General features: G+C 33.2%; 2 protein-coding genes across 2 annotated transcripts in view; one reads left to right on the top strand and one right to left on the bottom strand.

Annotated features, from left to right (window-relative positions):
- Window positions 1–1,156: 1,156 nt before the first annotated feature.
- LOC123698985 (uncharacterized protein C1orf112 homolog) lies at window positions 1,157–9,851 on the bottom strand. The gene is made up of 11 exons (XM_045645829.1): window positions 9,688–9,851; window positions 9,186–9,400; window positions 8,714–8,871; window positions 8,163–8,353; window positions 7,348–7,490; window positions 6,875–6,998; window positions 6,452–6,614; window positions 5,553–5,775; window positions 4,829–5,159; window positions 2,524–2,736; window positions 1,157–1,781 (listed from the first exon to the last, which is right to left on the bottom strand). The coding sequence occupies exons 1-11, from the start codon at window positions 9,811–9,813 to the stop codon at window positions 1,158–1,160; spliced, it is 2,511 nt and encodes an 836-aa protein (XP_045501785.1). The 5' UTR covers window positions 9,814–9,851; the 3' UTR covers window position 1,157.
- A 1,990-nt stretch (window positions 9,852–11,841) lies between these two features.
- The window catches only part of LOC123699012 (midasin), a 32,476-nt gene continuing 23,217 nt past the window's right edge, over window positions 11,842–21,100 (top strand). Inside the window, exons 1-10 of the mRNA XM_045645870.1 lie at window positions 11,842–12,038; window positions 12,610–12,866; window positions 13,176–13,424; window positions 13,677–13,969; window positions 14,375–14,577; window positions 14,799–14,962; window positions 15,076–16,580; window positions 16,653–16,818; window positions 16,899–19,197; window positions 19,277–21,014. Of these exons, the coding sequence (XP_045501826.1) occupies window positions 11,952–12,038; window positions 12,610–12,866; window positions 13,176–13,424; window positions 13,677–13,969; window positions 14,375–14,577; window positions 14,799–14,962; window positions 15,076–16,580; window positions 16,653–16,818; window positions 16,899–19,197; window positions 19,277–21,014 (6,961 nt within the window). The 5' untranslated portion in view covers window positions 11,842–11,951. The remainder of the gene's footprint in view (window positions 12,039–12,609; window positions 12,867–13,175; window positions 13,425–13,676; window positions 13,970–14,374; window positions 14,578–14,798; window positions 14,963–15,075; window positions 16,581–16,652; window positions 16,819–16,898; window positions 19,198–19,276; window positions 21,015–21,100) is intronic.

Raw genomic sequence — 21,100 nt, 5'->3', positions numbered from 1 at the left:
AAAGGAAAAACATTCATGAAAGAGTTAGAAATAACTATTAATCCAGTATTTTTAAGCATTTCAAACGCCAGTCTGATGAAATTCCTAGTAATTTTTTGTTAAAGTAGGTACACTTTTATTCGTGGCGTTTCAATATACGTACCACAGATAAAATAAGCTAAAGGGGCAAAAAAATTACTCATTTACAAAATTTATGACCGTGCTAATGCTCATTTACAAAATTTATGACCGTGCTTAATCTCGAAATTTATATTATGTACAGCAACAGTCATACATATCTCTGAAAATTTAACTCCCTAACTTATCACCTTTCATGAGATACAGCATGCTGGCAAACAGCAGTCTCAGTAATAGGACCCCATTTTCATTTTCCCTTTGGCTACATAATCGTAACAAAACTAATAATTGCAACAAATTGTAATCGTAGAAAACTATCCCGTTCCCTTCACTTTAAAATAATAAATAAAATAAATAAATCCTTTATTTGCATTTAAACATGGTATATCCTCGCTACTTACTTACATGGAATTATCGAACGAAATTTCGTTACTTGCATGATGAAAATAAATATAACCACGATATGTATATACCTACATACATATCGTCTTCGGAGGCTCGGGGAATATGACCGTTGCTGAACTGTGTCGAAGATTTCTATGCGCATTATCAGTTACTGTACCTACATTATTTTTCAGACAATCTCGGTAATTCTTACTTAAAATAATTGAATACGAATGTCTTATTGCGATTGCGGCATGAGGTCCTGTGTTCTGTGATTGGCTTACACAGTTACTCTGTCTACGGCTTACACACTCGCTCGTCTTTAATTCTGTCACACATACTAAGGATATTTCACGACAAAGACCTCTAAAAGATTTTCGGCAAAATTTAACAACGGATCAATATCTTTACGAACACTTCCCAAGATCACAGGACCTCATGTCGCAATAAGATATTCGCATTCAATTTTAAAATTTAAAAATTCGTATTTTTTAGGAAAAATAAATACCGGGTTTCAGTAGTTTTTTTTTTTATAGGTACAACCACAAGTTAATAAGATTTGCGATAAGAGTACAAGTAAAATTATCAATCTACTTGCTTATATGTAATCTTCTATACCTGGAGCTAGGGATAAATCATAAAATAAAAAACAGTGTTCAATGTTCAATTATATTTCTAAGCTTTACACAGACATTCGATAACCTTCTTTTATGTTCTGCACTTAAAATATTTTCCTTGAGGTCGCACAGTAAAGTTGATTCTTCTTCTATTCTCAATATTAGATCTTCAATTTCATTCACATTGAATTTAACTCGTTTAGAACTAGGCTCGTTGTCGCTATCGTTATCAAAAAGTGAATCGATATCGGCCAAATCAAAATTACTTTTACTTTGACTTCGCTCCGAAACTGAATTGCATACTTGTGATTTCAAACACTTATGAGTATAAACATTTCTCTCTACATTTTCAAATTGATTTTTCAGCATTTTTATATCATTTTGAGTGTTTTTATACTCATTAAATTCAGTCAATACATCTTGTAATGAATCTTGCTGCACAATGTTATTAAATTCCTTTGATAAAGGACTATTTTTAATAACATTAAATACGTATTGTCGTAATGCAAAATCTGCATTAATAAGCACTTTTTCGAAAACATCATGCAAGATATCAGATTGTATATCCAAGTGATGATCATATAAAGCACAAAATGTTGGAAATGAAAGATAGATGAGATCCAGGTTTTCTGATTGTACTATCCTTGAAATTATATGGAGAATCTGTAAATAAATGTTCAATTACATCTCAAAGAATTAACATAGTGATCTATCATCTAACGAATTTAAATATAGCGTAAATATTTAAATACAAAAGTGTACAAATAAGTTTCCGCCGTTTTTTGACAAAAACATAGTTTTTTTTGTGAAAGCACGGTAGTTCAGGTTCAATAAAAAAAACATTTTTTTTTTCATAAGTTGTTAACCACTGCTCCGACGAAACATAATAGTATGACATTAACCGAAACAGATAATATTCATATCACTATCTGGCGAATACAGCAAGTGGTGTAGAACTTCCCAATCAATAAATTTTTTTTTTTTTAACCCTGGAACCGCTACATTATATTTTGATGGTTTTGATGTGAATATTGTCGAGTCAGGTGGCCCCCATGATTTTGCTTTATAGATTATCATAATGTATCCAACATATCATCAATATATTATTATTATAGGGATTGAATAGGGATATAGGTTATATATATAGGTTCTTGAATTAAAAACCCAATTTTAAAGCCGATTATCATCTACGAATTTTAACAGAATTTGTATAATTTGTCTAAAAACGACGGGAACTTATTTGTACACCTAATATTATTCAAACAGCCCAAATGTTTAAGAAAATGCCATTATTTGATCAATATTGTAACACTTTATATACCATTCAATTCTTTTTATAAATTAAAATTATAACACCTGTCGTTTTTTATTTTATTTTTAGGCATACATATTATACATTATTTACCTTAATTTTTACATGTTTCGGTATTCTCTCTCTTAAAGATTCAGTTAGAATAATTATTGCTTCAATAAATCTAAAATACCAAGTAGAGCTCTGATCAAATTCTTTATTATCATAGTTACATTTAGGACAAGCTTTTCCCCACATTTTATCTAATAAATCCATAATATTGTTGTCATTATTTTTACAAGTTGCCACCAAATTGATGAGTTGAATCTGAAAGGAAAATAGAAACTAACATAAGGCAAATATATAATATTTTTTTATATAAAATGTGATTTTATGATATTGGCTACACAACATAATAGAAGAATAAGAGCACTATATAAATAACTAGTATTCCACTCGCGGCTTCGCCCGCGTTTTCAAAGAAAAACCCGCATAATTCCCGTTCCTGTGGGATTTCTGGCATGAAACCCATGTCAAGTTACCCTCTATATGTGTGCTAAATTTCATTGTAATCGGTTCAGTAGTATTTGCGTGAAAGAGTAACCAACATACATCCATCCTCACAAACTTTCGCATTTATAATATCAGTAGGAAGGATTACCCAACCAGCAACGATGTCCTATAACAATAACTTAAAGCACTATAATAAAAAGCTTTTTAAATGACGTATAACAGTGTCGCGGTGACAAGCTTGTTGTATAATAGCGTTTAATGAGATGATTTTGCTCTATAATCATACACAGCAGATTTGTCCCATAACAAGGTGATGTAAACGTTTATATCACTATTTTATACGGCGTTTATAGAGCAGCTCTTATCCAGATTTTGATACAGCAATAACAGGGCGATATTATCACATAACAGCGCTGGTGGTCTCTTTTTTACAGCAAATTAGTGCAATAAACGATTCTAGGGTAACCTTTATAGTCCCATGCCTATAGAGGCGTAAAAAAATCTACAATAGGACAATTTAGTGTTGTAATGGTTTTCCTTATTGCTATTATAGCACTGTGAATCTTCATGGTAGCTGAAACTCCATAATAGAGCAATTAGGTGATATATCCGAGTTTTATATCACTTCTTTGTAACCTAATTGAATTATATTAGTGTTTTTCTGCCCATTATAACGCAGTGGTGTAATAGCTGAGTGGTCAGAGTTATAAGACTGATTTACTGTATAAAAGAGTTAATTATCTCTGTTATGTAACAAAAACGGCGTATTAATGTAGTAAAATGTGACACTTACGAGAGATATACGGCCTATAAGAGAGTTTCTTTCACTTTAAAACAACAAAAATCTGCCATATTGTCAGCACCGTATCGTAAATAATTGAAGGGTTCTATTTAATAATCATGGATTTAGAACATAGGTATGTAAGACAAGTAAGTAAGGATTGACACCAGACAAATTCAAGGTGAGGCTTCGAATACGGATAATGATTCCGTACAATCTGTTATATCCTATGAACAAAACAAACTTAACAGCCATCATGTGGTTTGTGATAATTCAGAGATCCCGAAGTGTCAAGCAAAACACTAGAGTCTGAATCTCTAGTGTTTTGCTTGACACTTCGGGATCGGAATCTAAAAATCGGAATTTACACTAGAAAATACAAAAAAAAAAGTTATGGGTTTTCTATTTACATCAGGGAACCCTACTAATTTAATCCAGTATATGGCATGACAGTTGTCAAAACTACGTTCGTTTGCGGTTGTATAATAGCCACGGAGTTGCTATTTGGCATCCTATACAGCAATTTGGTGTAAAATTAGTTTTTAATTACTTAAAACTCAATAATTCGAGGGGGGCATTAAAAAAACAGCGTAATTATGCATGTAATCTGTCAGTAAAATTTCATTCGCAAGTCAGTTTATGTATCTAACATAATTAACAGCGTAACAAAAATTAATACTCGACACCACGATGATGGTTCCTATAGTCATTTACTTGTATTATCAATTGGTACACGATTTACCATTTTGTACTATAATTGTAGCGTCGCGGTGGCTCGTACATTGCAACTTCGGGCTACAAAAGATTTGCGGTTACTCTTAAAACACAACTTCGCGCTGTAACAGCATCGCGGTTCCTTTTATATCACTACTTCGCTCTATAACAGCATCGCGATTCTATAAGTGTACTCTTCTATAGGTCCAAATGGCATCTGAGTTGCTGCTACAGCAACACAATACCATCAAATGGCTTTATAAATGCGCCACTTTGGGGTTTATACAACGTTATTATCACCCTTATAGGACTACCAATTAGCACCTCTGAAACGTTCTTATATCCCTTCTATAGAGCAACGATTTGTTGGTTGGGTAATTGACTATTAATATAGGTAACTATTAATCTTACCATACAATCAATGTCTTCATCATCATCTACTCTCAAACCATTGACCATTTTTTGTAACTTAACGAAAACTAATTGTTCTGCAATATACTGCACATTTGACGGCAAATTTGATATTTTTAAACCAATCCACACATTTTGTTTATCCAGTATATTATACTGCTTATATATTAACAATTTATCCTGCTGTGAACATTGTTGAAACAGTCTTCTTAATGTATATAGGATATATATTTTTTGTGGAGAACTATGGAACGATTTGATGTTTCCTAGTTTTTGATACACTTTTACTAAAGACATGAGTGTGTTGGAAAGTAATCTTGGATCACATGATCTGGAAATTAAAGGTCTTATCAGTTTATTACCATTAGTATTTTCAATGGTATCATAAATTACATAGTTAACAAGATTTCAAAAACAATTAGTTTATTAACAACTAGCTGTGCCGCGCGGTTTCACCCGCTTTGCTCCACTCGTGTTGGTCTTAGCGTGATGATATATAGCCTATAGCCTTCCTCGATAAATGGGCTATCCAACACTGAAAGAATTTTTCCAATCGGACCAGTAGTTCCTGAGATTAGCGCGGTCAAACAAACAAACTCTTCAGCTTTATAATATTAGTATAGATATTAAAGAGAAACATGTGCTTTTGACAACTGATCGTTTTAAAGATCGATATTCAAACGAATAAGCGTGGTTCTCATATATTTGAGTATTAAGAAATTACCTTAATAACAGCTCCCACAAGTTTGCCGCGAAAACAGCGCTATAACAATCTGTATTTAACAAAGCCTCAAAAATAATGCGCTCTAAGTGAGCAAATTCTTCAGAATTTAATGTTTTAGCAAAAGCCACTGTGACTGTTAACAAGTAAGCAAATAAACTGTATGTTTGATCTTCGGTTCCTCTCGCCAATTTTAACTTTAAACCCATGTTAAACCATGTGTGACCTGGAACACAACACATGAATAGTTTTTTAATAGTTTTAGTTTTCATAATTTAAAATTTATTACCTAAGTATATTACTTATATACCTACCAATAATACAATAATAAAGTTGGATAGTCTGTCTGTAATATTTAAATAACCACTTTTTATTAAATGCATAATGTGTACCAAAATAGTATTTTAACCGACTTCAAAAAAAGGAGGAGGTTATCAATTCGGCCGGTATGTTTTTTTTTATGTATGTACACCGATTACTCCGAGGTTTCTGAACCGATTTACGTAATTCTTTTTTTGTTCGATGCGGGATGGTGTCGAATTGGTCCCATAAAAATTTTATTCGGATAGGCCGAGTAGTTTTTATTTTATGAGCATTTTTGTCTGTATTTGTAAATGTTGCAAGTGCAAGTTTGAAGTCGGTTGTTTTTAACGCAGTTATTACAATAATTTTTGTCTATCTGTTCCAGCTAATCTCTGGAACGGCTGGACCGATTTTAACAGGACTTTCACTGACAGATAGCTGATGTTATAAGGAGTACCTCAGGCTATTTTTTATTGTGCTATTAGTAAAGTAGCTAGTATTATTAAGTTTTAATTGACAATATATGTAAGTAATTCTTTCATCTTTGCATTCAATTGTGCACTCATATTTTATCATAAAGTGTTAAAAAGTAAACTTACCTGAAGGTAGTAATGAAAACAAATGTTTCAATATTCGTATTTTTATATCTCCAACTTCCATATTATTTATATTCAAAAGCTTCGTCATTATTGCCGCAAGTAGTAAAACATATCCAAAGAATGCATCCCCTTGTAATTTGCTATCATTAATGTTACAGATACACTGTAAAATTTATAAGAATTATTTTTACAAATGGATACGTGTGTTTTAAGTTCTTTTTAACGCAAATAGCTGCACCATTTCCGGAGAATGTTAGCATATTTATAGACTAAAGTAGGTATACCATAGCCATAAGTAACGAAAATAAATCTAGAATTAGGTCGATATTGGGAAAGCGAAATTGTACAGGAAGTTGCTGATAACAAAGAGTTAACGTTATTTTATTTGAAAATTTTAAACCATTACATATTTTTAATACTTACATAAAGAAATTTAGTGTCATTTACAAGCTGGTTGAGAAGTACTTCCAATGAAAGTATAATATTTGATTCTACTTGTCTTGAAAGTTTTGATTTTTGTTTTAAATCCAAATATGAAGTGTTGAAGCTGCAAGAAAATATTTATACATATAAATATAATTTTCACCATATTTCATCTAATTAAATATCTTTTTACAACCCTGAGAAGTTGCCTTGATTTTTATTCAAGATAAAATGATTCTTTCATTTCATTTCATTCTCAAATAAAAAAAATAAACTGTAAAGTTCTGGTAAGTAGGTAGTTCTGGGTTTTATATTTTAGAAGCATACAATAAAGTACCTAATGAGATCCTTTAAACTTAAATATTAGGTATAGATTTTTATTTAATAAACATTTTTGAACTAAATCTAAATACTAGAAAGCTAAATAACAACACTTTTCACTTTAGCGCTCATAATATGTAAAAGTTACTTACGTAAACAAATAAATTAATATATCCAGTATGCCTTCATGATCATTACATGTCGCATTCTTGAATATATTACATAACTTCGATAATATTCTAATCCCAAAACTTGCAACTTTTACAGATCTCAATATAGCCTTATCATCATTCACCTGAAACATTTCAAATAAGGTCTAATTATTCAGCTAATGCTTAAAGAATCATGCAGCAAGAAGATCCTCAACTACCTATTGGCTATTAAAAACTTCAGTAGTTGGCATATAAAAGGAGTAGGTATTTGGGCTAAAGAATGTGAGATACTACGAGTTTGGCATATAGTAGGACTCAGTAAAGGGAAAAAAAGAATGATAGGTATAGCTTGACTGCAACCTATAGGTATGTGCGCGGCAAGGCGGGGGAGAGTACCGACTGTTTCGTTTCTTTCTAACTTCTAACTCGTGCTCTTTCTTACCCGGCCCGCCTCACCGTACATACCTAGGGCACGGTACAGCCACCGCGGTCAAGCTATAGTAATTAGTAGGTAGGTAGTAATAATATATATATAAAACTCAAAGGTGACTGATATAGTGATCTATCAACGCACAGCCCAAGCCACTGGACGTATCGGGCTGAAATTTGGCATGCAGGTAGATGTTAGGACGTAGGCATCCGCTAAGAAAGGATTTCCCGAAATTCTTGCGGGAACGGGGAAAAACGGGGATACACGTACAAAGTCGTGGGCGGAAGCTAGTAATACATAAGGATGATTTACGCTACACCATGTTGTGACCGGCCATTACAACGCCAAGAAGATAAATAAACAGATTTAGAAACTTAGATATTACCTCTAAACCTGTTTTCATATTGTTTCTTATCATTTCAATGAAGAGCTTTGTACACTTATTATAAATGTCCTTGTCTAACAAATATTTAGAATACTTTTCACATATTGCAGTATAGGCTTTCCACTGCTCTGCCATAGTTTTTACATCCAGTGTTTGTGCTACATCACCAATTTTTAGATTTATATCTAAAGCTGAAAAAACAGACTTTCAATGTTATTTTTTAGAATATGTGATACATAATAGTTACTTTTTTGAAGATTTTTGACCACCCCTCCCTCCCTTGTAAAGCACTTTTCTGTACCACAGTAACAAATTTTAACGTTTTACGAGACCCCCCCCCTAAATTGTGTTACATAATACTATAGTGCTCCCTTTTACTATCCATAACATAGATCCAAATGATTAAAAAAAGTCATCTCTACTGAGAATGATCTCACACAATGTAAGCCAATGAAATTTAGTTAATCTCAATAATAATTTACCTAAAGCACATTTATTCACATTATCTATTAAAAATACTAAAAGTGGAGTGATAGTGAAATAGTCAATACCTTCTAATAGGATATCCAATTGATATGTTTCACTTAAATCAAATGTATAGTGTTTCTCCATTGACATCAGATATGTTAGTTGCAGTTCATGGCAAGTTCGGAACAAGTCTTTTAACTGTTTTTCCACCTTACTTATATACACTCCATACAAACATTCACTGAAAATAAAGGTCAAAATCATATAACTAAACTAGATGCGATAATATATTTTACAAACCACATAATCTGGCTTTGCCTCGGTTGATCTGACTCAAAGCCTTACTTGATGAATATTATGAAGCTTTTGTTGGATTGAAAACACTAATCTCAGGAACTACAAGTCCAATTTGAACAATTCTTTCAGTATTAGATTGCCAGTTTATCTAAGAAGGGTAGAAGGTTTATATCACACTTAGAACAATAGGAGATAAATTTGTGGGGCATATTATAAATAATTCTGTATTGAAAATTTATAATCTGATTAATAAATCACCTGTCCTTGCAGTGAGTAAACACTGACAAAATAATATTTCCTGTGATGGTTGGATATGTCTTCATACTACAGCAAGCCAATGCAAAAGACTCTATTACATTTATTATATAGCTTGATAGCATTTGGAGTAGACACACTGCATCTTCTATGTGCTCACATAATCCTAAGATTTCCAAATTGGTGTCCTCTAATGCACTTGCTATGGCATTTAAGCACTGAAATTAATAAAGTAATATATATTATTTTCAGTAGGTATATATTTAGCTACAGAAATATTATACAAAGATACAAACTGTAATATCTATATATATAAAACTCAAAGGTGACTGATATAGTGATCTATCAACGCAAAGCCCAAACCACTGGACGTATCGGGCTGAAATTTGGCATGCAGGTAGATGTTAGGACGTAGGCATCCGCTAAGAAAGGATTTCCCGAAATTCTTGCGGGAACGGGGAAAAACGGGGATGCACGTACAAAGTCGTGGGCGGAAGCTAGTTACCTGATAAATGCATGTCTCGCAGTCACGTAATACCTCATTAAAGTATTTGACTGATATTAGTTTCTTGTCCTTACATAGAGATGACTTTAAACTATGTAATAAAGTTTTATATGTCTCTGTATCCATCTGTATGTTTCATTGAGGATAAATATTTTCATCTTATTATGATTTTATCACATTATTTTAATCTAAAGAATGAATGCTCTATCTATAAACAATAACATTAAAAATATAATTGAAATGCTATGTAATTCATTCATTTTCATTTTCAATGTAATGAACTTTCAAATAATTTAAAAATGTAAATAATAAATTTAAAGCGTTATGTAGGTATCTCATGAATTTATTATTCCTTTGGTTATGGTATTAAGTCATTATTTTTAAAAGGATACGTTATTAACAGCATTGTTGGCTTCAAAACTTGTTTCAGAAAATACATCCGAGCTTTGAGAATCGTCCATTTCAAATTTCAATGTTATGTGACTAATAATTCCACGAATTTCATTTGAATAACAGAATGCATTTAAAAATAATACAATGGCATATTATACGATTGTAATATAAATTAGAAATCAACATAATATCAACACCATTATTTACTTTGGAAGACTTTCCCCACTTTCCCCGTTCCCACTGAAAGAAATGTCAATTAAAAAATAGTACGTAACCACAGAGTACATAATAAACGTAGATAACTGCCATCATTGTGGCCGTGTCAGTCGGTTGTTTTATTTTGATTTTATTTATATAACAGATCATTGAGTGTATCTTGAGTGTATTGTTCACGTATTATTAAATAGGTATACTGTTCAGTCCACAGGTTCAATCCTTCTCTTGTTCTTCCGTATAAATTCCTTTTACCATTTTTACAAATTTAATATTAGATAACCCATTTCAATAATAATTCAAACCACCTTAAAATTTTTATTCATGCAATCCTAACTTAATCGCTAATGCGACTACACTAGCTGAAGAACATAAAGTAAAGTTTCTTAAAAATGAGATGATAACTTTTAATTTATTTTTGTAAATTCCCTGAAACAAAGGAGATTTTTGCCTCAGCAAACCCTATTTTATATCTGTGTTTTATATCTACGCCCCTCTGACATCCAACAGCCAAATGGCTAGCATTAGCAGCACAGGCTAGCAGCGGCAAATCTCTTTATCGCCGCGCAGCGCTGAACTGAAGTCTGAACAAATCTGCGCAGAAGTCAAAAATGTGGGAGGTGAGTGGGTTGAGGGACACGAACGCGTAGCAGGCAATGCACGCAAGTGCACGGTGCACCGATTGGTTCTCCCGACTCCTGTCTCCAGTTGGTGTCCAGTTGTTTTCCGTCTGTTGCACTGTCGACGACGCGACGTCCGGCGCGTCTGCTCTGAGTTGGTCTCGTAACCAGGGCCATTAAATATTAATAAAAAAAAAAGCCGGCTCACCGTCTCCGTCTAAACCTTAAAGGCCCTACTCACGGTTCAACACAACCAACAATCTGCTGAAACAATTTGTTGCAGTCGCGATTGAGCGTTCTCTACTCACGATTCATCCAACCCTCAATCTGGATGACACAATTTCATTCCGCGATTGCTTGCCACAACGTGTGCACGTCACGTTGATGCCTGGCCATGCTAAACCTCAACGCAATAATACGCATTATTAATGGATATACTAATTTATGAAATATAAGATAATTATCTTTGTAAAGCTTGTATTTTTTCCAATTTTATTGATAGATTTCAAGGGCTATAAAGTATAAACGGCTATAAAATATAAACATCTTCCTCAAATATGTAAAAATGTCTTTCCCGCGTTTATCTCAAAACCGCCATTTTGCGAGCGCGATTGAGCCGAGATTGGAGCAATCACAATACTCGCGTTTCAACACGCACACAATCTGCTGAGACAATTTGTCGGGTTGCTTCCGCGCCGATCCAATTCGCAACATGTTGGGTTACGCCCCCAACGTGCCCTCAACTATACTATTCACGACACAATCTGTCAGCTCACTGCAGATTGTGTCAACAGATTGTTACTGAAATTGAATCGTGAGTAGGCTACTTTAGGTCTAAACTCATGTCCTGAGCTCATGTCTATTGTCTATTGACTATTCCCCATTGTCGTGCTATTGTCAAATTCACTTCAAAGATTCACTTTTTCACGTGCAGTGCACGTTTGCCGGTCTTTATTATTTACATTTTTTATTTTCAGTAATATTCATTCAAAAATTGCTTCAATATTCTCCAAAACCGCTCTTTAGCGGTATGACATCATGGGTGAAAAATTAGTAGCAGCTCTAAAGCAAATAGAGCTAGAAACAAAAAATAAAGATCTTGTTAAAGCATGTCAACAAATAAGGGTTAGTTCATATTTTTATTGCATTTTATTATATAAATAGATTAAGTATAATTTTAAGAAGATTATTCAAAGATGATCTCAATATAAATAAATAAAATATTAACTAGCTATTGATTAACATTAAATTTTAATATTTAAATATTATATTTTCTTACCAACTTCATGAGCCTTTTGGCATTTCTACTTTATAAACATAATACAGAAAATGCAAAATACCTACATCTATAAATGTTATGAATAACACAAATACCAACATGCATAATATTATTCACTAAGAATTTAAAGTGCACGATGTGACTGCACGATGGCAAAGTGATATTATAGTATGGTACATATACTATAATATCACTACGCCTTATTGTCTTAAAAGAGGCAGATTAAACCCAACTGGGACAGGTTTTAACCGGATATGTTTTGGGTATGGTTATGATTATTATAATGATAATGATAATGATTATGATTATTATCGGGGCGAATCCAGGGATCCCAAAGCTAGTTAGAATAAAAATAAGTTAAGTAATACTTTTGGACTATTTTATTCATAATATATTATATTTGGGACATTTTTACAGTTCTCATTGGTGAAGCATCATTCAAGTACGGACAATTTAGTAGCAAAACTAGCAGAATACATTCTTCATTTCGAGGATGCAGTCATATTTGGGAAATATTTGCCTAATTTGTCACTTGCGCTAGTATCTTCTAAAATTCCTCTGAAGCCCGTTTTTTCAAGCAATAGTCATGATCTTGCTACGGATTGTGAGAAAACAAAACATCTTGAATATTCCATTGTATTGGCACATTTAAGTGACCACCCTGATGTGCTTCAGTAAGTATTTTTGTAATTCTTTAACTGTATGAACTTTTAAATGAAAAAAAAAATTTTTTTTAAACGAAGAAATTAATTTTCAAAAATAAAAATATATGTAAGTAAGTCAACTCATTATACCAATAAGATTTTCAAGTAAAACAGGACACTAAAATAAATTCCACACAATATGGTTTTCAAGATAATTTTAGGATTGAATTTTGACTTCAATAAAGTTTTCCCGCCAATTTGACAAATATTATTATTTTTACAAATATTAGTCATTTACATACCTCACATAATATTATAGGTGACCTATTTATATTACAGATATTCTCAAAAATATTTCCAAATCAATCCAATACCTCCATATGAAGTTTTCATACATCATGAAGATTCTTACAATGTGGCTCCTAAGAAACGAAGGCTACAAGACTACAGGCAAAAAGTATCAGATCATAATATAGTGTCATGCTGTTATAAATTGTTGAGAAAATTACCAAATGAATTTTCAACAAAATGGGATTGGACGAAATTTGTCGTAAATTTTAGCCACCATGAAAATGAAGAAATAAGATGGTGAGTAACAGATTTTAGCTTTGCAATGCCCAATTTACTAATTGAGGATCATTTTATGTAAAAAAACTTGAGGGGTGTCAAGACAGACAGACAGAGAAACATGCGCACGCCGCATGGCTTACAACTATAGCAAAAAGTGTAGTTACAACTTTTCGTTTTAATTTTTTCCGTCCACCCCCCTTTCGCAGCAATTGATAAGGAACTTCGTTAAAAAAAAAAAAAAGAATTGATATTATTTTTTTATAATTCTAGGATGGTCAAAGAATGCATGGTGATATTAACAAACATGACGGAAGCTCAATCAAAAACATTAAATAAAAATTTAAACATATCCATTGACACAGATATAAAAAATAACATGTCTAAAATAGATCAAACTATTGGGACGGGTATCGAGAATTTAACTGTAAAAACAGAATCAATTGTAAACATTGATGGAATAGTTTTGCCTATCTATGACAAGGATAATGTAAAACCAGCAAGTTTAGTGCCTGTTAAATCAACTATAAACAACTTGAGAAGCTTGGCCCTAGCAGTTGCTTCAGGTATTCTTTTTTATATTGAAATTCTATAATTTTTATTTTGTTCTATATTACTTGAATAATTGAAGCAATGAACAATTTTGATTGATTTGAAGGAGAATAAAAATCTTTCAAAATCAATCAGAGAATATTGGTTCTGAATATTTTAATTGTATATTTATAGTAAAGCCATTTGTATAAACTTTAACTCATTCATTTTTCAACCTTGAACATAGTTTACTTCATACAACTGATAAGAGTAATGAAAAAAAAATTTTTTAAAAGAAAAAAATACTTTTTAATTCAGTTTTTAAATACCCTCTTATTTATTGATATTCTATATAAAAAATGTATGAATTTTTTACATTCAGTTCTCATTGTAATAATTCATTTACGTAAATGATTCATTTTTATTTTTTTTTAATATAGGTAAAGCTCTTTCGCTAATGGGTCCTGTAGGATCTGGTAAGACATCGTTGGTGGAACATTTAGCTGCGATCACTGGCCGTAAAGGAGTCGCGTTTAAGAAAGTTCAGCTCGGAGATCAGACAGATTCCCGGATGTTACTAGGTTCTCATCAATGTACAGATGTGCCGGGAGAGTTTATCTGGGCTCCTGGTGTTCTTACAGAGGTTATTTATATTTTTTTCTTGCTTCAATTCGTTTTTTTATTATACAATTTTGTTCAAAAGTACAAAAAATTATATGCAGTGTGTACTTTTACATTTTACCGAAATGTTTTTTTAAAGATTTAGCGTTCATTTTTGTTTCTGTAAAAAGTGATTAAAAGTGAAAGTTTGTGTTGTATTTATTTGTAAAAGTTGTAAAAAACTTTTTTTTCTTTTTGCTTCAGGCTGTACTAAATGGTCACTGGCTGTTGTTGGAAGATATCGACAGTGCTGCATTGGATGTGGCATCTACACTGAGTTCACTTCTAGAGAGAAATACTTTGTGCGTGCCTGGTTTTAGAGATGCTTTGCCAGTTACACCAGGATTCCAATTATTTGTTACACAGCGGTAAGTAAAGTTTAAGCTGAATATTCATTTTTAAATAGGATTGTTTGATATTGATTTCTAAATATAATTTTGGTTGCGAAAGTATTCTAGAGTATTTTTCTTTCTCCTTTCAGCACAATCATTACAAATTATGGTTACCAAAAGAAGTTATCTAGCTCAAGTACTTTACTACAAAAGCATTTAACAGTAATAAATGTTGAACCTCTATCAAGGTCTGAGCTAAGTGAAGTTATACAAACACTTTACCCCAGTCTAACTACAATTAGTTCAAAGATGATAGAAGTGTTTATGATGTTTTCCGTTGGATGCCATGATACGTCTTTACAAACTACTGAGAGTGAAACGGAAAAAGCTAACAATGTAGTTATAATGAGAGGTTCGAGGCTCATTTCTACAAGAGATCTAATGAAATGGTGTGCAAGATCAGTTGTTGGTTTTAATGTCTCCAGCCCAGACTCTGCATTGAAAGTATTACAAGACGCCTTGGACATTTTTACCTGTTCAGTATCATCACCCGAAAATAGACTAGAATTATCCAAAAAAGTAGGCACGTGCCTCGGAATTGTAGAGACGAAATCTGAATTCTACTGTAAACATTACAAACCAAATGTTTCTTTACAACCGGATTCGTTAATCGTTGGTCGTGCTACAATTCCGCGTATCGAAAAGACCCTGAAATCTATAGATTTCGATAATAAACAAGTCGTTTTTTCATTCACTCGTCAATCTGCTTGCCTATTAGAGAAAATTGCCTGTTGTGTTCTTTCTAATGAACCAGTGCTTCTTGTGGGTGAAACTGGTACTGGAAAAACTTCTTCAGTTCAATATTTAGCGAGACAAACAGGCCATAAACTTGTAGTAATAAATATGAATCAACAATCAGATTCTGCTGATCTACTTGGTGGTTATAAGCCGGTGGATCTTAAATATGTTATACGCCCGATCAAATCTGAATTTTTAGACCTTTTCACAAACTTCTACAATGCAGATAAAAATAAGAAGTTTTTAACTCACATTGAGACATGTTACGATACAGAAAATTGGAATGCTCTGTTAGCATTGATGCAACAAAGTCATAAAGCAGCAGTGAAAAGACTTAATGATGAAAAAAACAATAAATTAAAGGCTTGGCTGGCTTTTGGATATAAACTCTCTAAGTTAGAGCAACAAATCAAGGCAGAATCTCGATTGACATTTGCATTCATAGAAGGATCCCTTGTAAAAGCTATGCAAGAAGGTCATTGGGTATTGTTAGATGAAATAAACTTAGCATCTGCAGAAATATTGGAATGTTTGGCTGGGTTATTAGAAGATAGAAATGAAAGTATTGATTTACTGGAAAAAGGTGATAAAGTTCCTATAAAAAGACATCCAGATTTCACGCTTTTTGCGTGCATGAACCCAGCAACTGATGTAGGGAAAAAAGATTTACCAGTGGGTCTAAGAAATAGGTTTACAGAATTTTTCATTGATGAATTAACAGAAAGAAACGATTTAATGTTATTAATAGGTGATTATTTATACCACATGAATTTAAGCGGAGCTGTGCTAGAGTCCATTTATATCTTTTATTCTTCAATTCGAAAAGAGGCCAAATTGAATTTAGTAGATGGAGCAGGTATGATTTATTTTCTATTTATATAATTTGGAACCTTTTATTGAATCTGTAATAAATTTAAAATTATTTTAGGTAATGCTCCCCATTATTCTCTGAGAACACTATGCAGAGCGTTAACTGCTGCGGCCAAAGCAAAATGTGGGACCGTCGCAAGATCTTTACATGAAGCATTTTGCCTTTCCTTCTTAACACAACTAGATAGATCATCTCATCCGATAGTCGAAGCCATGATAGCTAAGTATGTAATACAAAATATATTTATTTTTATTTTTGATACATTTAAATAGAGAAGAATTAAAACTAATTTTTTATTTGTAGGGCTGTTCTTGGTAAGAAAAATGTGAAAGCAGTCTTAAAACAATTAATTCCTGAACCTCAATGTCAAGGCCAAAACTATTTGCTCTTTGAGGGTCATTGGATACCGCAGGGAAAATTGGAAATCAATATACCAGAAGGATACATTTTAACTCCTACTGTAAGGAAAAATCTTCGAGATATTGCCCGCATCATATCACTGGGGCGTTTACCTATTCTTTTACAGGGTGATACCTCTGTGGGAAAAACTTCACTTATAACATATATAGCTAAAGCCTCAGGAAACTACTGCGTCAGAATAAACAATCATGAACATACTGATTTACAAGAATACATAGGATCTTATGCAAGTGATTCAAGTGGAAATCTAGTCTTTAAAGAGGGAGTTCTAGTCGAAGCTATGAGAAAAGGATATTGGATAATTCTTGATGAATTGAATTTAGCCCCTAGTGATGTATTAGAAGCATTAAATCGTGTTCTTGACGACAATCGAGAGTTATTTATTCCTGAGACCCAAGAAGTTGTTAAAGCTGATCCCAATTTTATGCTTTTTGCAACGCAGAATCCTCCAGGGTTGTATGGTGGCCGAAAAATGTTATCACGTGCTTTTCGTAATAGATTTGTAGAGCTGCATTTTGACGAAATACCAAGAAGTGAACTCGAAACAATATTGCACCAAAGGTGTCATATTCCGCCTACATATAGCAAGAAAATGATCGAAGTTATGGCGGAACTACAAGTTAGGAGAAGGGGCTCAGCCGCAGTACAAGGCAAAGATGGATTTATCACATTGAGAGATTTGTTCAGATGGGGCCAGAGATATAAACATGCTTCCAAAGAAATGCTCACTTCTGAAAAGTTTTATGACTGGGATCAGCATATAGCCGACGAAGGTTATCTTATATTAGCGGGCAAAGTGCGCCAAACAGATGAAAGAAGTATAATAGAGGAAGTAATTGAAAAACACATAAAACGAAAAGTCGATCCTAAAAATTTATTCAGCCTTCATCAAAATACTTCACCCGTGACTAAATCAACATTAGAAATGCTTTTAAGTAACCAACTCCAAGAATTTTCTCATGTAGTATGGACATATAATATGAGAAGATTAGCAGTTTTAATAGCCAAGGCATTTACTTTTAATGAGCCTGTGCTATTGGTAGGTGAGACTGGTTGCGGAAAAACCACAATTTGTCAAGTATTGGCCGCTTTAAGTCGCCGTCAGCTACTATCCGTAAACTGTCATATGCATACAGAAAGCTCGGACTTCTTGGGTGGACTTCGCCCGGTAAGACAATATAAAAAAGATGGGAAATTATTCGAGTGGGTTGATGGACCTTTAGTAAAAGCAATGGAACATGGCCATCTGTTCCTCGCAGATGAAATATCTTTAGCGGATGACAGTGTTTTAGAAAGAATGAACTCATTACTAGAACCAGAAAGACAATTAGTCTTGTCTGAACGGGGCACCGATGATAGTTCCGATATTGTGGTTATTTCAGCTGTTCAAAATTTTCATTTTATCGGAACTATGAATCCAGGTGGTGATTTTGGAAAAAAAGAACTATCACCCGCTTTACGTAATAGATTTACAGAAATATGGTGTGATCATGTCAGTTCCAGAGAAGATTTGCTAGAGGTTCTGGAAAAGAGTGTTAGTAAAGGAATAGTTTTGTCAAATCAAAAAGATGGAACATCAGGAATTGGAAATTCTATAATTGATTTTAGCTATTGGTTGAAAAATTCCGAAGTTACAAATAAATTTCCATTTAGCATTCGTGATTTACTGTCCTGGGTACAATTCATTAATGTTACTGTTGGACAAAAATTGTTAGACACAGCTGAGGCGTATGTGCATGGAGCATGCATGACATTTTTGGATTGTTTCGGCACCGCTTTAACGGGTCACATTGATCCTGAAACCTTACACGTTTTACGCAAAAATGCTATTAACTTCTTGCTCAATCAAATAAAAGCATTAGGTTACGAAAAAACTGACTTATTAAACAACATGTTGGTCAATAAGGCAATATCATTGACTGCTGAGGTAATTGATAAGAAGTTTGGGATTCATCCATTCCTTATCGAAATTGGGCCACACCACAATCCATTTGATATTCAGAAGTTTACGTTCACGGCTCCCACAACTGGTGCTAATACATTACGACTATTACGAGGCCTTCAGTTAAACAAAGCGATTTTATTAGAAGGAAACCCAGGAGTAGGAAAAACAAGCTTAGTTACAGCTGTAGCAAAAAGTTCTGGTCATAAAGTTGTCCGCATAAACTTAAGTGATCAAACAGTAAGTGTATCTTCACTCATTTTATTTAGTTTTTTTCTTCGCGTAAATGTAACTTTTTAATTGTAATTTTTTTTTTCAGGATATAACAGATTTGTTTGGTACCGACTTACCATCAGAAGACGGATCCTTTATCTTCAAGGAGGGAGCTTTCTTAAATGCTCTCCAAAACGGAGATTGGATTCTTTTGGATGAACTTAATTTAGCACCACAACCTGTGCTAGAAGGTCTTAATGCTTGTTTAGATCACAGAGGTGAAATATACATTCCAGAATTAGGTAAAACATTTAAAGTGAAAAAAGAAACAAAACTGTTTGCTTGTCAAAATCCTCTCAAACAGGGCGGTGCTCGTCGGGGCCTGCCCGTATCATTCTTAAACAGATTCACTCAAGTATATGTCGACACTTTGACGAAAGATGATCTTACGTTCATTGTTGAGGCACAATATTCAGAACTTTCTAAAGATATCTTACACAGAATAGTTGAATTCAATTGTAAGGTATCACATGAAATAACTGAAATTCAGTCTTGGGGACATAGAGGAGCACCCTGGGAAATGAACTTACGTGACATACAAAGATGGTGTGAGGCACTCATTGAAGATCAAAATGAAGGTAGAAAAGTGTCACCTGGAAAGTTTATTGATATGCTCTATGTTAATAGAATGCGGACAGAGGAAGATAAAGAGAAAATGATAACAACTTATAATGAAATATTTTATCCAGCTTATCCTAGAAGTGATGAACGTCCCATGTTCAATATTGATGGTAAGAACATAATTATTGGTGATGTAATTTTTCAAATCAACGATGAGAGGCTGTATAAAAACAGAAGATCAATTGATACAAATTTATTAGTTCTTAGAGACCAATTGCCAATTTTAAAAGCGCTAGCTCAAAATATAAAAATGAATTGGCTCTCTATACTAGTCGGACCGACTGCTGTGGGAAAAAGTAGTTTGGTTCAAGTTTTAGCGGATTTAACCGGAAATGAATTACATGTTATACCAGTCACCTCAGCAATGGATGTATCAGATCTATTAGGTGGATTTGAACAAGTCGACTACAACAGAACCTTGGAAAATATATATGATAATATTGAGACAGTTACTATCCGAATTGTCAGAAGTTTATGGTTGTTACAAGACTTCAAACTTTGGAAATCAAATAAGCTCTTGAGTGATCTTTTTGAGTTCCGTCAAATAGAAACAAACGGCGAAGCTAAAAACGCATTTAATATTGACATGAAAAAATTCAAAGAAAAAGTGCAGTTTCTATTAGACCATTGCTATAAATTAATTGAATGTAGCAACATTTGTGATCTTTTCACTCACGGCATAGAAAAAATAATAGGAAATTTAAAGCATTTGCAAAATAAAATCTTAAAACTGACATCCGTAAATTCGGGTGGTAGATTCGAGTGGATAGATTCATTACTTGTTAAAACTATGATTGATGGATCTTGGCTTCTACTAGATAATGTAAATTTAACGTCAGCCGCAGTATTAGATAGACTAAACGGTCTTTTGGAGCCAAATGGAGTCCTCAGTATTCCGGAGCGAGGTGAAATAAGCGAAATAAAGCCTCATCCCAACTTTAGGATTTTCTTTACAATGGATGCAAAGCATGGCGAAATATCTCGAGCTATGAGAAATAGAGGCGTTGAGATTTACTTGCTTAGACCTGATAATAGTGACCTAGGTCTCTCTGAGGTAATGCCGTATATGGATTTAGTGGCGTTATTATCGTCGTGTGGTTTGCCTAATCAATACCACGATATTTGCATTCGGTGCCATGAAACTATGACAGAGTTTGTGCAAGGTAAGTTGTACAATTTTGCCTAAGCTACATGTTTTAAACAATAATTAATAACATAATTCAATATGGCATTTAGTATGACATGAAAT

This window comes from Colias croceus, chromosome 17 (assembly GCF_905220415.1).
Source record: "Colias croceus chromosome 17, ilColCroc2.1".
NCBI classification, from domain to species: Eukaryota; Metazoa; Arthropoda; class Insecta; order Lepidoptera; family Pieridae; genus Colias; species Colias croceus.
The sequence above is the reverse complement of the archived record's forward strand: the minus strand, read 5'-3'. Positions and strand labels throughout refer to the sequence as shown.